This window comes from Heterocephalus glaber, unplaced genomic scaffold (assembly GCF_053883595.1).
Source record: "Heterocephalus glaber isolate CG9 unplaced genomic scaffold, H.glaber_assembly_v1.0 deba00001461, whole genome shotgun sequence".
NCBI classification, from domain to species: domain Eukaryota; kingdom Metazoa; phylum Chordata; class Mammalia; order Rodentia; family Bathyergidae; genus Heterocephalus; species Heterocephalus glaber.
Window position 1 is genome coordinate 47,861,478 of NW_028258308.1, and position 15,069 is coordinate 47,876,546.

The window sequence follows — 15,069 nt, forward strand, 5'->3', positions numbered from 1 at the left end:
GAATGTGATGGTGGGAGCACAAAAACATGAATGTACAGAAGACCACTCCACCATGAGCTTGAAAGTGGTTAAAATAGAAAAGGATGTCATGTGCATTTTACTGTTACAAAAATAGGGGCATAGATGAGTTTTGAGAATAATATTTATATTATTTAATAATTATTTACTTAATATTTTACTTTACTTAATATTTAATTATATTGATCCCAAGCTCTTAGGGCAGAGAGGTGAGCTGGTCCCAGCACCCGGAAGGAAGCCCCCTGCCACCATCCCAAGCTCCTAGGGCAGAGAAGGTGAGCCACTTGGGTGCCAGAAGGATGCCTCCCACGTGGAAATGAGAAGACATGTAAACAAGCCTCAAAAACAGACTTTTGGATCACCTACAGCAACAACAAAGGGAAACAAGATGGAACAATAGGATACTCAACCACCTGGACTCTCTGAACTGGCAACAAAAGAGGATCTGGGAAAAATGAAATCAGAAATAATTACTCAGATAACAGCAAAGGTTTTTCTCATGGTGAAAGACATGATTAATAAATCTAGAGAGGACACAGATAAAAATATAGAGGATCTGAGGAACATGATGGAATCCAAACATAGGAAACAAAAGGAATCCATAAAACAGATGCAAACAGGTTTCCAGGAGATGAAAAACTCCATCGAAAGTCTGAGCAGCACAATGAACCAATGTGAGGATAGAATTTCAGATATAGAAGATAACTTTGCAATTAGTGATTGGGAAAAGAAAAATTGCTTTAAAATTGTAAAGGAACATGAGAAATCAACCCAGCAGCTGCTAGACGATGCAAAGAAGAATAACAGAAGATTGATGCGAGTCAATGAAGAAAGAGGAGAGAGTGCAGATGACATAAAAAAAAAAAAACTGTTCACAGAAGTGATGGCAGAAAACTTCCCAAGAAGGGGAAAAGAACTTGACATACAGATAAGTGAGGCATATAGGACTCCAGCTATCCTTGATCAAAAAATAATCTACACATAGGCATATAATAGGATTACAGAAATCCAACAGAAGAACAAAATTCTACAAGCAATGAGAGAAAAGAAACAAATCACATACAAAGGAAATCCCATCAGAATCACAGCAGGCTTCTCAATGCAAACTCTTAAGGCAAGAAGAGCTTGGAGTGATGTATTTCAAGCCCTAAAGGAAAATAGCCTCCAACCGAGATTGATGTACCCTGCAAAACTATCTTTCAAAATTGATGGAGAAATAAGATTCTTTCATGAAAAATAGCACCTCAGGAACTTCATGCATATCAAACTGGCACTCCAAAAATTTTTTGACAATACCCTAGGAAAAGACAATGAGGATCACAACCCCAGAAAAACCAGCAGAATGAATCCACTGGGCATGACAAATTAAACGCAAAGGGGGAGAATCCAATAAAAAGAAAAAGTCATGACAAGGCTTTTAAAACTTTGAACTTCATCTCCCTAATGAGTGTATAATTCAATCTTGCTATTGCACTGATTAGTATTTTTATGATTCTAGAGTTGCACACCTTTCTTGTGCTATACTATTTATCATCTTCTTATATCTACTTGTTAATTGCATTGTCTATTAATGAGGTGTAAGAGTTCTTTATATATTCTACTCATAGGTTATACGCATTGTAAATATGGTCTGTTGAAGGACTACTTTTCATTTTAATGATGTCATTTAAAGTTCTAAGTTTTGATGGAATCTCATTTATCATTTCTTTTATACATCATGTCTTTTGTATCCTAGGTAGTTCTTGCCTACCCTAACTTCATAAACATTTTCCCTTATAATTTCTTCTTAAAATTTTATACTTTTAGGCTTTCATATTTAGGTTCATAAATTCCTTCAAGTTATTTTCATGTATGGAAATAAAGGGTTGAGGTTAATTTTTTATATACAGATACCAGGTGTTCTAGTGCCATTTGCTAAAAACAGTATCTCTTCCTTGGCTCTTGAATTAAGTTTATATTCTGTAAAATTCTAATGTCAAATAATCTTTCAAAACTCAGTGGACCATATATGTGTGGTTCTATTTCTAGATTCTCTGTTTTATTTCAATGATCTATATGTCTTTCCTTACACCAACACTGCCTTGATTACTGTAGCTTTAGAAGAAGTCTTAAAATTAGGTACTAAATGTCTTCCAACACAGTTGTGGGTTTGTTTTTTTTTTACCTTTTCTAGGTCCTTTGTACTCCTACATAACTTTTAAATTTCAATATCCAATTCTTCATTTAGAGCAAGTATACACAGACCTGAATTTTTATATTTACCTTGTGTTTCTAATCTTGCTAAATTCAAATACAAGTTCTAGGGTCTCCTAGAGATTTCTTAGTATTTTTCTCTGTAGATGATCATTTCATCTACATATAAAGATTTTGCTTCTACCTTGCCAATCTTATCCTAATTGCGTCATTTTATTGCCAGACTATTTTGGTAGGGACTAGGTTTCAAAATTTAATGGACAGATAAAGAGTAAGCATAACTGCCCTTGTTCCCCACCTTAAGGAGAAACATTTATCTTCTCCATTCATATAAGGCATTCTCTCTGGAATTATGGAGTACATGTCTTTAATCTATTGAGAAGTTTCTGTTCTACTTCTAGTCTCCTGATAGCTTTTACCATGAACAGCTGTAGAATTTAGTCCAATACTTTTTCTCCAACTAGTGAGAGGATCATATGGCTTTTTCCTTTCCTCTGTTAAAATGATGACTTTTAGGGGTGGATCTTCCAATGCTGAACCAACACTGCCATCCCTATAACAAAACCACTTTCTACATACTTCCATATCTGACTTCTAAGAGTTTGTTTTGTTAAACAAATTTCTATCTATGTTCATACTTTTTTCTTCTATTATCTTTATCCAGTTTTAGGATTAGCACAATGTTGATTTCCTAAAATGATGGTAGAAGCGTTCCTTCTTTTTTCTGCTTTAATTGTTTGATATAATTTATCATTTAAATTGTATATGAGCCTGTTGCTGTCATATCGGTAGGTTTTCAAGCTAGGAATATACTTTCTTTAATAGGTGCTATTCAAATTTTATATTTCCTCCAGAGTTAGTCTCATTAATTTGTCTTCCATGGTACTTCTTAGAAGTTGTCAAATTTATTTCAAAAAAGATTTTTGAAATATGCTTTCTATATCCTTTTAAATTCTGTAAAATCTGTGGTAATGTCTCCTAGATGCTATTGTTGTAATTCAAGAAATGTATAATTGATATTGTGTAACAGGAAGTAAAGTTCTAAAGGAGCAGGGGAAGTGGGAGGTGTAGTGGAAAGGAAAAAAGGGAAAAGGAAAAATATGATAAAAGGAAAAAAAAGAAACAATATCTTTGCGAAAATGGAAGGCTGGAGGGGGTGAAGGGAGGGCAAGGGAAGGAGAATAAAATAAGAACAAGGACACTCATGTAATGGTACAAGATCCCAATAATGAATGTAACTGTATTTTACACCTAAAATTTACCAATAAACTTAATGGGAAAAATATTTATTTATATTATTTTATACTATTTAATACATTTTTACTCCTGAGAATTCCACAGAAGTATGTAGCCACTTAAGCTGTCTCAAGCTCTACCCTCTCCAGCTGAGACCCAAATCCCTCCCCTATGTGTACTCAGGGGAAAGAGCAGCCAGTGCCCTAAATGCAAAGGGCCACATAGGGTATTTCCCACCACTACAGAACATAACAGTCAGTGAATTATGGAAAGCTAGAAAGGAAAAAAGGGGAAGATGAAAAATGGAAGAATTGGGAAGAAAGAAAAAAAGTGACTGACTGATATTTTCAAATTAAGAGATAACAAGTTTAGTGGATTAATCTCTATTTAAAAAATTGGGGGGGATACTGGGAATTGAACTCAGGGCCTCAAGCTTGCCAGGCAGTTCCTGTGCCCTGGCATGTATGTATGCATCCTAGCCCTATGTAAAAACTTTTGACATGTCTTTATGTACCTTTATACTGACTATAAAGGGAAGGGATAGGAAACTGTTATGGAGATACACAAAATTTTTCCTAACAGTTATGAACTGTATTTCAACACAGGGAAAAGTTTGAGGATGCTGCTGTAAAGTTAATGAAAGTGAAAAGTCATGCATATCATCAAAATCTGTACCATTCCTTCTAGGTACATATAGAGCAGGTCCCATGAGAAGGGAAAATATGAATTTCCCCAACATTTTTTTCTTTCTGGGCTTCTCAGAGTTTCCATGCCTAGAGAGGCCCCTTTTTGCAGTAGTTCTGGTCTCCTATCTCCTTGCCTTGATGGGGAACAGCTCAATCATCCTCTTCTCCCTCATAGACTCCAAACATCCATGTACTTCTTCCTGGACAACCTCTCTCTGCTGAACCTCTGTATCTCCTACACCATCAACCCACAACTGGTGGCCCACCTCTGCAGATAAGATAAGACCATTGCTGCCTGGGTCTGCATCACAAAATCCTACCAGTTTCACTGGATAGGCTGTACCAAATGTGACCTGCTGGCCATGATGGCCATTGATCTCTATGTGGCTGTCTGCTGGCCCCTCCACTACACTCTCAGCATGCATCCCTGGGTGTGTATGAAGATCACAGAAGCCTGTTGATCAAGTGGCTTGGTCAATTCTCTGCTCCAAGCCACACTCACCTTCCAGCTCCCCCTCTGTGGACACCACACCCTGAACCAATTCTGTGAGGTGCCTGTGCTCATCAAGCTGGCCTATGGGGATATCTCTACTAATTAACTGGCCCTGATTCTAGAAGAAATTCCTTTTGCCATGCTGGTTCCTCTGATGGTGGTCATCTGCTACACCTTCATTGCTATGGATGTACTGAAGTTACCTTCAGCTGAAGGAAGGCATAAAACACTCAGCACCTGCAGTTCCCACTTGCTGGTCATGACCATGTTCTTTGGACCAGGCATCTACCTGTACCTCCAGCCTCCAGACAAGAGATCCCAGGCCAACTTCATGTTTGTTTTTTACTGTGTTATCACCTCAGTACTCAATTCACTCATCTACACCCTAAGAAACAAGGATGTGAAGACAGCATGAATTCAGATCCTATGATTTCAGGTTTTGGCAAATTCATTAGAAGCCAGATGATCTCTGCCTGTCTCTTGGATTAAGCACATGCACAAATCAATTTCTGCTGGCATGTCTGCATTTCCAAATGTGTGTCCATGTTTTCAAAGAAAAAGTTGCCTTATTTAAATATCAGTTATTCTGATTATTGATGAAATTTTATTAGATGGAAAAATTTGTCTTCTGATATCTGACACAGAACCATTATTCTCTTATCTTGATCCTTCCTAAATGTCTTGTCCTCTATAGACATCATGGGCAGCATGGTCTATTCATCTATAGGAAGAGATAACTGCATCCATGGCCATTACCATACCACTCACAATTGCCAAGGTGTGGAATAAATATTAGCAACCATCCATGGATAAATGGAAAAAATGTACACTCTGTGCACAAAACAATACTATGTAATCTAAAAAACCCCATTCATTCATTTGTGTAACATAGTTAAATTTGGAGATCTTTATAGCAAGTGAAATGAACTAAACACAGCAACACGAACTCTACATTTTCTCACATTTACTGGACTATAAACGATTAATTCTTTTTTTTTTTTTTTGGTACTGGGGATCGAACTCGGGTCCTTGTGCTTGCACAACAGGCACTGAAACCATTGAGCTAAATCCCCAGCACATTAACTCTTTAAAATAAGAGTTGTCACCACAACTCTTGCTGTTTGCTAAAGAAGAAGATTACTGAAGAGTAACATCTATGGCACACCATGTTTTTGCACCATGTTTATATATTTCATAAAAATACAGACCTCTAATTAGGTAAATTGAATTTCACACAATCCCCCCATATAATTGCATGAGCAACTCTCATCTTCATTTTCAAGGGAATCAAGAAAATGAAACACACTTTTAATCTGAAAAGGACATTGTACATTTTAAATCAGGTATGTGCTTAACAATATCATATCATACAATTCAAATTATCTAGAGAAAATTCAGAAGTCCTTATCAAAAGCCAAGGATAAATGTTCACATTGACCAACAACCTAACCAATTGAGTTGACTAACACACAAGGTACAAATATGTTAAAATATAAAATAGAGTGCCTTGTGTCTAGATGTCCCCCCATAACATCATTCCCTCATAAGCAGGGCTTTTCAGAGGTAGCTGAATCTAAGATGTGTGAGTATGGATTAAGGGTATGTGATAACTAAATTGCTGCATTGATTATCTTAATTCTGGGTGTGGATAATAGGAAGCCCTACCCTGGCTGTGGACGACACCAAATTATAGGCTTTTATGCTGGGTAGGATTAAAGGGAAAAGAAAAAATGCTGCTGCTATGGCTGCTGCTGCTCCTGCTGCTGCTTCCTTTTTTCTGCCTACCCTGCCATGGACTGTTTCTCCTCTGTCATGCTACCATGCTGCTCTGTCTTGGAGCCAGCTGATAGTGGACTGAAACTTCGATAAACTGTGAGCTAAAATAAACCACTCCTTTTTCCTTGTTGGTATCAAATAAAGAAGTACCATTATTACTTGTCAATAAAAACTTTTAATATAAATAAATAACAAGTTTGTCCTATATTATGTTTAAAATATAGTGCTGAGAATTTTGTACCCTGATGATATTAAAGTTTAAATGAAATAATGTTTGAGTAACATATGTAATCCACATTAGGATGAAAACATAATTGTATTTTAACACATTCCTTTCTTAAACACAATAATATTATTTTCAAAGGACTACAATATTTAAGTATACAGTGGAATTTGGATACTATAAAAAGTTGAGATACACTAAATTGAAATACGTCCACAGAGACAATTGGCAAATCCAGCAACTGTTGAAACACTAAGTGTAAATTATTTATTGATTCAAGGATTTGTCATCATTCATCTACAGCTGACCTTGCTCCTTATCTTTCCAGGCATTTTCTTTGGGGCCTCTGCCATTGTCCCCAGTCCTTCCTCCCTAGTAGTCACAGCACAGCTGATGCTCCAAAGGAAACTAGGCCCCTCTTCATGAAAAACTGAGAGCTCTATTTCTCTACATATAACCACCTGGCTCTATTCAAGTGGATGCTGGATGTGTGATGTGGACCTATGGCTACAGGAACAAAGTGGCCTCTTCAGTGGATCACACCTGCATTATCTTTCATTGTAACAGAGTGGACACAGGAGGAAGCTGGTGGAGCTACTGTAGACTTGTAATGAGCCTCAACTGTAGACACTCTGTGACAACTCACATGCTTGATAACTTACTAACCATGCACCAGAACTTTAGCAGTCCCCCTGGTGTACAAAAAGTGACCACAATGGTGTTCAAAAAAGCCAGACATTTATATCTCCTCTGAAGTTCTTTGAGTGGTAAAAAATAGGAACAGTGGAAGCCTGGACTAAAGTGATGGTTTTGAGTGAGAAGCTAGACAGTGTGAGTGACATCCCAGCATTAGGCTCACAACAGACATGATGCCTTCTTGCTCTAGGAGACCATAAGGGAATCCTGTTCTCACAATGTTTCCTTAACATCATAACATGAGGCTAAAAAGTCCACTCCTCACCCTTATCACCTCTGTTGACCTCTACCATGTGCCAGAAAAGCATGTGCTCTACCTGTATTAGCACACACAAGTGGGTCCCAATGTAATTACATCATGTGCACTGTGCATGTGACACACTCCTTCTCATGAGCTTTGACTCCTACAGTGGTTCTGGTAAGGCTCATATGAGGTAAAACATGTCACTTCCCAATATGAGTCACAGCAGTCACTCAGTAGGACAGAGTCCCCTTGTTACAGGAGAAGACCTAGGAAAGTTCCCCATGAAAGTCTCCAAACCACTCCAATCAAACCTTCTCAAGTTTTCTCATTAGTGCACTCCCCATCAAAGCAGTGCATCTTTCTTTAACAAATTCCTTCATCCTTACAACTGTTGTGTGTTCTGCTCAATTCCTTGTTCTGGACACAAAGAGCTGCATTTATGGGGTAAGACTGGCACAAGCTGTTGTTAACAGGCTCACATGGTGAAGGAAGCACATTTCAAGAAAAATGATACTGACATACGCAGTATTTCATAACATGCCTTAAAGTTGTCTCATGTAAGGAAAATAAATACCTAAACTAGCTAAAGAGCGCCTCCATTTGCTACAGTAGTGTTGGGTTTCCACATAAAGTGTACTGCCTCAGATGTAATTAACTGTGAAACCTTTAGATAAATTTCCTATGAGGTGGCATCAGTCTGTTCTATGCACAATCTTTCATAAAGAGCCATGGGACCAGCACAATGTGGCTAAGACTACATGTTCATCCATCTCTATAGGAAGTGTATTGTCTCAGGGTCCTGTCATCATCTCACACAGGCAAGGTGATTCTATAGACAAACAATCCAGAAGAGGGGAATGCCCTGTCAGGTTCATCTATACCCAGGAGACCTTTAGTTAATGGTCTCCCTGAACTAGCTCAGGTCTCTGAGGAGCCAAGCCAGGTGCCCCCAGGAACCCCCTACTCAACACTCTCTCTCCTGCCTTGATTCTGATCACTCCCACCTCGCTCTCCATGAAACTCCAGAAGAGAACCTTGTAACTCTGAAGAGAACCTGCCTCAAAAGAGTTGACTGACTTTCCACATCTGGCCTCTGACTCTTCTGGCTCTTCCTTCTTCATCTCAAGGTAAGTGAGTGGAGGCCTGGTTGCCCCTGAGCAGTTTGCTAACCTCCATGTCCACTGAGTCTCACAGAGAAATAGAGCATAGGTTCTTTCACTTCCCTGATGAGCCTGCACTCTTCTTGGTAATGGGGCTAAATTCAAGACAACCATGATGAAATTATTAAGGAAATAATCTTTAAAATAATAATAATTATTCCCAACACACCGATTTTCATGTCCAAGAAAAGATGAAGATAGAAAAACTGAATACATTTTTTTATTTTTTTTGCTAACTGATTGAACTTGAGTCCTTGCACTTGCACAGCAGGCGATGAAACCACTGAGCTAAATCCCCAGCCCAAAACTGAATACATTTTAAAACTCAGGCATAAAAGAAAAACCAATAGCAAAGAACTCCACAAGGAGGAAAAAGTAAACACTCCAGCAAACACTACTCTTCTCATACATGTGAAGCATTGCTCTGGATGTGAGGTAACAGAGTAATGTGGGATGGAAAACTTTTCACCCTGTGCTGTAAGTGAACGCAAAGGCAAACAACATGAGAACAGCTAAATTTTCAACCAATTTAGGGTGTTGGATAATATTTAGGGAGAAAAATGGACCAAAACTTGTATGACTATTGAAAGAAATATCATTATCAAGGACATTAATTTATACATTCATTAAATAGTTGTTAGAGACCAAATAAAGTGCTGGGAAGGCAAGAAAACAAACTCAGGTTGAACTCCCAAAGTACTCACAGGCAGAAAGGTGGTTGAGAGTGTGACTGCCAATGTGTAGGAATTCACAGTAACTCCTGGAGACAGAGAGGGGAGGCCTGTGAGGAATCACACAGGAACCCATGCTGGTGCAGGGGTCATGGGAGATGTGTACTTCACAGATTAGATGGGAGGCAGGGAGAGAAGCCAGCTGTGCAAAGGGCCAGGGGGAGGTGGAAGCAAACAGTGGAGGGGATGGCATTTTGGAGTAAAAGCATGGGGGCTCATAGTGTCACATCCGAGGTGGGTCTGGCCTTGACAGGGGAGTTCAGAGGGTCCCTGTGGACTTTTAAATGAGGACTGAGATTTCTGAGCATCCCCCTAAAAGGCTATCATGGGGAGCAGACTGATGCACACCTCTGGAGTCAGAACCATCCCAAAGATAACAAGCCTGATAGGATGAAGCAAGGTAAGGCAGTGAAGGACTTCATTCAGTCCTGAATTTCATGAAGAATATTTCACTATTCCCCAAAAGATCCTGAACCAACTAAACCCAATTTGGCCAGTGGTGATTTTCAACAGAGAAAGTTCTTTCAAACAAAATTTGTCTTTCCATGTCTGGCTAGTCTCACATAAGGTAATAGCTCCCAGGTTTATCCACCTGTCCCAATGTAGGATTTCCTCTTCTGCTGATCACTGTTTTATTGTCCCCACACACCATTTCTGGACTCATTCTGCCACTGAGGGACACTTGGGTCAGTTCTTGCTCCTCTCTATTTCAGATAATGCTGCAATGGAGTGTAGACAATTCCTCTACAGCCTGCCCCATGTCCTTGGTTATGTTCTCGACAGTGGGAGTGAGTGATCCCATGTTAGGCAGTTACAGTTTAACTCCTGATTTTTTCCACAGAAGCTGCACTGATGCACACCCCACTTACATGTACCTGGTTCCCTCCCATGGCAATGCCCACATTTGTTATCTTTGTCTTTTCTACCTCAGCCATTCAAACAGTGTGGAGGGGAGAGACAACAACATATGGTCTCACTCAAATTTGGAATCTAAGAACACTGATCTGATTAAAGCAGAGAGTATACTGGTAGGGACCAGCAGAGAGGAGTGGTGCAGGGGTGTGGTTGAGAGTTGGTGGCCCAAAAGGTCACATAAAGTACATCCAGAGAGGAAGAAAAGCCAAGAACACTATTTTTGATTAGCCACAACCTGATATACATATGCTTCAAATGGCATGCTTTACATAATACACAAATATATTAGGCAAATTAAATAAATAAATAACCCTGGTAATCCATAACATTTATTTATGCACAATAAACATCCATGGCCTTTTTAATTTCCTACTGAAAATATTTCAAAGAATATTTCCCTGTCCTGCAAATGAGGAAGATGATGGTACACAATGTCTATGCTTCTCCCAACAGTCTGGGAAGCACATTTCTGGGTCCAAGTCAAGAATTTCTCAAGCACCCTAGTGAATCTGTTTAAAATCCAACTGTAAATGTTGCATACACAGACAAATACAAACATGGAGAGTCATATATGTTGGACAGTATACCATAAATATTTTCTTGAGCTTCTCATAATCTGGACACTATTTCTATTAAGAAAGCCAATACATAGCTTTTCTCAAAACTTCTCTTTCACTGTATTTAAGAGTGAGATAAAAGAGAGCTTTGAGAATTTTTTCACTGGTTAAATTCCAGAAGAATACCCTGTCCTGTGCAGAGCAGGTACATGTGAAGCAGAATCCCCCCTAAGTGTCCTCTCTGACACCACACAGCCTGGAGGTGCTGTCCTTGCAGTTCTGCCTCCTGCATATTTGCCAGTCCTTAGAAGGTTGTGAGGAGGCCTCAGGGAACACTGCCTCTCTCCTGCTGATGCTCTGGTCTCTCTGGTCCATGGCCCAGGGTGTCTGCTCCACCATTCTCTGCTCTGGCTTCACTGGTGAGCAGTGTTTAACCCACTGATCAAGTGCAAACTGTTTATGCAACATGCCTGCCCTTGGCCTAGAGATGAGGAAAGGGAGGCTCACTTGGAAGCTCACTAAGGCATGCAGGCTCCTCAGTGTTGAAGACCAGAAAGCCACAAGTTGGCTGTGTTGACACAGCCTCTCTCCTCCCACATTGACTTTTGTGTACTATTATGGGTTATGCTTTCTTGTTAGTCTTTTATTGCTTACAAGGAAATTCATTTTGAGAATGTGGTAGGCACAAGTGCCTTCATGCCTTCTGTTCCCATACATGCTGTCAGCCCACTGAGTCTTCTCCAATGGCTACAATGAGTGTGATTTCTTGCACTTTAATACAAGAAGACTGAGAATCAAGGTGCTGACATCCCCAGGGCCAGTGTCTGGCCATTATGACTGGACTAGGAGAGTGCTACTCTAGATGCAAACACTGGGTCCTTTGCCCTGTATCAAATGTCCACCCATTTCCATGGTGCCCACAAAATCAAACCTCATTTTACAGGTGAGGTTACTGTTGCTCCTCAGTTAGAGTTACTTGTGTTTGATACTACTGACCACACTCTCTTAAGATGCTTACATTTTCTTCAGTGCTGTACTCTATTTTCCCCTTCATTTAGCACGAAATGTCCTATTTTCTCCCAAGCTTCTGATTTCTCTTCTTTCTGAATCTTTGGTAATATTTGTCCCTCATATTTGGTGGTATATTTTTTACTTTCCAGAATGCTTGATGACTATGCAACTGCAGTTGATTCAAAGAGTGGTTCAATAACATCCATGAATCTGAGGCATTCACCTTGGTTCCTCACCCAGAAGGCTGCTCCCTGATTGCTTGGCAACAGGGCTCAGAACAGGGGTTAAGATTCAATTTCCTGAGAACAACTCATTAGACTTAGTGAGGTTATTGTAACTAAGTTTTCTTTTCAAAGAAATATGGAAAGAAAGAATAAAATATTGTTTGTTCATAGCACAGATCTTCAGCTCATATTGTTTCTGACTTCATGACATTATGTTTCCAAAGTCTGGTCTTTGTTCTTGAAAACAGTTCCATTGTATCCCTCATATTTATGAGATAAAAACTGTTCTTCAAAATGCCTCATATATGAAAATATTTCTCAGGCATGTAATTTTATGCTTTATATCCAAAAGATTTTGTAAATATGAGATGAAATAGACTGAAGCACAAGTAAGGGAGAGAGACACAGCAGAGTGAAGATGTCTCAGTCTACTTGGAATGCCAAAAAATTAGAGCAGATGGTGAGGTGTACAAAAAGCTAATATATGTATTCAAAAAAAATCAACAGAAACAGCAGAGCTGTCCAGCATTGGACAGCTGGAGCCCTGATGCACTGTTGGAGAAGGAAAACAGCACAGCAGTGGGGCAGAAGAGCACAGCTGTTCTCTACAGAATTGATCTAGGTCACCTCAGGATGCAGAGAGGACTGAGTCTACACCCAAAGAAGTGAAAAGCAGGATTTAAAGAGGTATTGGACATGAATGTACACAGCAGCTTCAATCACAATAGCAAAAACATGGAAACTATGTGTGTATCAACTGGTAGATGAACCTGTAAACACAATTTTTAAATCTTTATATATATTTCTAATATATCTTTCGCTAAAGAGGAATTTTAAAAATATGATATAAGGTTAAAAGCTTATTACAAAAACATTAATGCTGTTTTTTCTAGTGTAGTGAAATGAAGTAAATATAGACAGACAATAGAAGATGGATTTCCATGGTAGGGGAGGGCAATGAGGTATTTAAAAGGGAAAGATTGAGTTTGCATAAAGAAAAGATTCAGAAAATGGTTGGTGGTGATGGTTTTTAATATTTTAAATGTACTAAATTCCATTGAGCTACAAGCTTAAAAGTTCGTGACTTAGTAAATTTCATGTTGCATGTATCTTATCACAAGAAAGATTTGGAAAATAAGCAGAGAGGACTAGCTAAAATAAACACCAATCCAAGGGAAGGGTGAAATGGCAGGAGAATGCCATTTTCTGGCAGGAAAATGCTCAGAATATATGCATTTGAACATCAATCTATTTTGTATCATAGATATACACTATTAAAAGAGAGAGTGAAAAAGAATGGAAGTCACATTTATCCTCGAAACCACTCATTTTGTTTCCAGGCATATAGAGAGACAGATGCCATGGGAAAGGGAAACATTAGCTTTCCCAATACTTTTGTCCTGCTGGGCTTCTCAGAGTTTCCATGGCTGGAGGGGACTCTTTTTGTAGTAGTCCTGCTCTCCTACCTCTTCACCCTGGTGGGGAACAGCTTTATCATCCTCCTCTCACTGGTGGACCCCAGACTCCAGACACCCATGTACTTCTTCCTGGACAACCTCTCACTGCTGGACCTCAGTCTCACCTGCACCATTGTGCCTCAGCTGCTGGCCAACATGTGGGAACCAGACAAAACCATTACTTCCTCCAGCTGCATCACACAGGTCTTTCTTTTCTGCTGAATAACCTCCAGTGAATGTGCTCTGCTGGCCATGATGGCCATTGATTGCTATGTGGCCATCTGCCTGCCCCTCAAGTACACTCTCATCATGCGTGCCTGAGTGTGTGTGTGGATGGCAGCAGTATGCTGGTCCAGTGGTCTCATGAGCTCTCTGCTTCAAACCACACTCACACTCAAGCTCCCTCTCTGTTGACATCTGTTGGGAGCAATGCTACATAATTATAGGGAAAAATCATTTGAGTAGGCCTAGTTCTCCTGACTACAGCCCAGCTAGGACATTCCAGACATAATTGCATTTTGACCTCTGGTCACAACTGAGACCTGAGTGATCCCCCCCCCCCCACCATGCTGCAATCTCCAGGACAAGACCACACCTGTGGGAGATGCCAGGGAGGAACCAAATCTTCATCTGCATAATTCCTCATTGTTCTTAGATTTCCACTGCCCCCCAGGTTTCTGTTACACCTTGTTTATCCCAATGTGAAGTACTGAACTCTATATTTCACTTGTTACATCTGTTTCCCCATGTACTGAATAAAAGGTGCTGCAAGCTAGGGGGCTTTTGTCCCTGCTGCTCAGAGTAACACTGATCAGACCCAAAGCTCAGCTTCTTCTCAGTCTCATTCGTCTACCTTTCCTGTAATTTGCTGTGTGCTGCCGTGGGTCACAGAAGACCAAGACTTACTGCAGGGGTTCTGGTGACGTCCCCTTCCCCTGTTCCCTACAGACACCACACCCTGGACCACTTTTTCTGTGATGTGCCTCTTCTCCTCAAGCTGGCCTGTGGTGACACCTCTGCTAATGAGCTGGCTCTCACCTCAATGACCATCCCATTTGGAATAATGTCTTCCCTGCTGGTGGTCATCTCCTACACCTTCATTGCTAGGGCTATACTGAAGCTACCTTCAGCTGAAGGCAGGAACAAGGCACTCAGCACCTGCAGTTCCCACCTGCTGGTGGTCACCATGTTCTTTGGGCCAGCCATGTACTTTTACCTCCAGCCTACAGCAAAGAATTCCCAGGCCAAGTTCATATCCTTCTTCTACTCTCTTATCACCCCATTGCTCAACCCACTCATCTATGCACTGCTAAACAAGGATGTGGACACAGCATGCAAGAAGATCCTGCAATCTCAGAGCAGGGTGAAGTCTTTAAAGGCCCAATCTCTGCCTGTCTCATGAGCAACCACAGGCACACATCCACATATAATGGTGAATCACGTCTACTT

General features: G+C 40.1%; 1 protein-coding gene and 1 pseudogene across 1 annotated transcript in view; both read left to right on the forward strand.

Annotated features, from left to right (window-relative positions):
• Positions 1-5,041, forward strand: part of LOC147826841 (putative olfactory receptor 2B3) — a 52,414-nt gene extending 47,373 nt beyond the window's left edge. Inside the window, exon 4 of the mRNA XM_087216982.1 lies at positions 4,749-5,041. Within this exon, the coding sequence (XP_087073108.1) occupies positions 4,749-5,041 (293 nt within the window). The remainder of the gene's footprint in view (positions 1-4,748) is intronic.
• An 8,483-nt stretch (positions 5,042-13,524) lies between these two features.
• Positions 13,525-15,022, forward strand: LOC106008336 (olfactory receptor 2G3-like; annotated as a pseudogene).
• The last annotated feature ends 47 nt before the right edge of the window (positions 15,023-15,069 follow it).